The 2,550-nt window shown below is 35.3% G+C and overlaps 1 protein-coding gene across 1 annotated transcript in view; it reads left to right on the top strand.

Annotated features, from left to right (window-relative positions):
* LOC100641312 (glycine dehydrogenase (decarboxylating), mitochondrial-like) overlaps positions 1-2,549 on the top strand; it is a gene marked incomplete at its 3' end in the record, with an annotated part of 15,380 nt that extends 12,831 nt beyond the window's left edge. Inside the window, exons 12-13 of the mRNA XM_020002312.1 lie at positions 1,869-2,014; positions 2,414-2,549. Coding sequence (XP_019857871.1) covers positions 1,869-2,014; positions 2,414-2,549 — 282 coding nt within the window. The remainder of the gene's footprint in view (positions 1-1,868; positions 2,015-2,413) is intronic.
* Between the last annotated feature and the right edge of the window lies 1 nt (position 2,550).

Raw genomic sequence — 2,550 nt, forward strand, 5'->3', positions numbered from 1 at the left:
ACAGCTAGTTCTGCTATTCTTATACCAAGGTTACTTGTACGTACAGCACCTGAGAAAAATTGTGTCATTATAGAAAGAAATTCATCAACATTGTTATTTACTCGTGGATTAGTATACATGTACCTTCTATACATATTTTCAACAACTTGTTTTATTTCTGTAATTATTCCCTCTACAATGCGTAATTGCCGGTAATCTTCATTACATGTTTTCTGAACATCTTTTATTCCTGATTTCTCAATGATGATATCAGCAATTGATGCTCCTGCTACTGTACCTCCTCCTACAGCAGCTGCACCTATTCCAATAGCAGAAAGCGCAAGAGATCCACCAAAAGTAACTGGTGTTAGTGCAAAACCAAGGATAGCCAGTGCACCACCACCAATAGATGCAGTAGCTCCAATGATTCGGGATTTATTGACGTTACTATGATGTTCCTGCAGATTATCTGCTGCTTTTCTGATTTCCCTTATTGTCTGCTTACGAACTGGTAGCCATTCTTCAACTGCTTTGTCAAGTTTCTTGCTTAAGTTAAGGTATTTATTTAATTCTGTGCTTCTATTAAAAAATGAATTAGTAAAAAATGATAATAGAATAATTATTGAAACAAACCTTTTGATATGATACCTTCTGAAACAAGTGAATTCGATTTGTGGAGTTTGTACATCATCACCGAAAAATTTTTCAACTTCTTTTTGGACTTTCATCATTATATTTAATAAATGGTCATCAGTAGAAGCTTTTTTTAAAACTTTAACAAACGCTTGTATTAAGAAGCTTCCTTCATCATCATTGCAGCCAGCTGTATGACCTCGTGTCGATGCAAATATGGTCATAATATCGGATGAATCTGTGACACGGATTGTACCACTTGTACTAGAACTTTGAGGCACAGATTTAGATGTAAAGTAAACTTTTTCACCTATGTCACCACGACAGGCATCAATTACAAATACTTTAGGCTTGCCAGCAAGAGAGTGACAATTTGTAGCATGGAAATGCTTTTCCAAATGATGGACACTGACTATTCTTCCATCAGTGCCATAGACAACATCACCTTCTCCTCCATGACTGGATATAATGAGGAAGAAGGCTCCAGTGTGCTGCATTTTACCATATCTCCTTGCAATAGATTCCATATCTGCTGCTGTTAATTTTGATATGGTATGACAACGAATCCAAGTGCTGCAAATATAACCCTTAGACGCTTCTCATCTATTTGACCACTGGGAAGATCTTCCAGTTTGGGATCATCAAAGTTCATGTTATTAAAAATGACACAGTCCTGGACCACAGTCATATTCACCTGTTGAATGATATAAAACTATTCAGACTACAGTACATAATAATACTCACCTGATGATGATGCCCTTGAAGCCATTTTCCTTCTTTGCGTATCTTCTTGTCGAAGCTGTCTTGTTATGCTGTTTAAATCATAGATACGGACCAGGTCTGTATCTATTGTTAAATATGCTGTTGTCTTGTGGTTTCCTCCGGATGTCAGTCCAGCAGTACTATTTTGTGGTCAAGTTTTATGATTGTTTGTAGCTGTCAATTTAATAGAAATGGACATAATTGTGTACTGTCAAAATGTCAACTTCATTAGAATAGCTAATAAAGAACACAAATCAATTAAGAACATCATATTCAGTTATTAAACATCATGCTAAATATGTACCATTAGCTAAGTGTATTTAATTATATAATTCATTAGGCTAAATAATTTACTGATAAAGTTGTTTGGCATATTTCTTCAAATAATATGCAATGTATAGTATATCTATATCTTAATTCTTTTTTCCTCTTCTCTCTCTCCTTTTCTTCTCCCTTCGCCCATTCTCTCCCCTCCCTCCCTCTCCCTCCCCCAGGTATATGTAGACGGTGCTAATCTCAATGCTCAGGTTGGGCTCTGTCGTCCTGGGGATTATGGAGGAGATGTGTCTCATCTGAACCTTCACAAGACCTTCTGTATACCTCATGGAGGGGGTGGACCGGGAATGGGACCTATTGGAGTGTGAGTATGGAAACATGGGAATGAGTCTTTGTTTAATTAAGTGTGTGGATAGTGTTATTATATATGTACAATAGCAAGCTTGCAACTATAGGATGTGTTACTAAAAATAGCCAGTCATTGTGTTCTATTATTAGACTATTTATAATAGCTGCATGTTCATGTACATACATGTACATAAATATATTTTACACATGTACTTGACTTTAATTTATTTTTATAGTTATGTACATGTACTTATACATGTAAAAGATGTAGATCTAGAGGGAGTTTAGGAGACTTTGGATTTCAAATTTTATTTCTATAGCTATATATAACAATAATTATGCATGTACATCTCTTTATTCTCTTATTAAATAATTAATTATTTATTTATTTATTTATTTATTTATTTATTACTAGTAAGGCTCATTTAGCTCCATACCTACCTGGTCATCCAGTAACTGGTCCTAATCCATTAAAGTCCTTTGGAACAGTATCATCAGCAGCATGGGGCTCTGCCTCCATCATACCAGTCTCATGGGCTTACATACTAATGA

Source organism: Amphimedon queenslandica, unplaced genomic scaffold (assembly GCF_000090795.2).
Source record: "Amphimedon queenslandica unplaced genomic scaffold, v1.1 AMPQUscaffold_12939, whole genome shotgun sequence".
NCBI lineage: Eukaryota > Metazoa > Porifera > Demospongiae > Haplosclerida > Niphatidae > Amphimedon > Amphimedon queenslandica.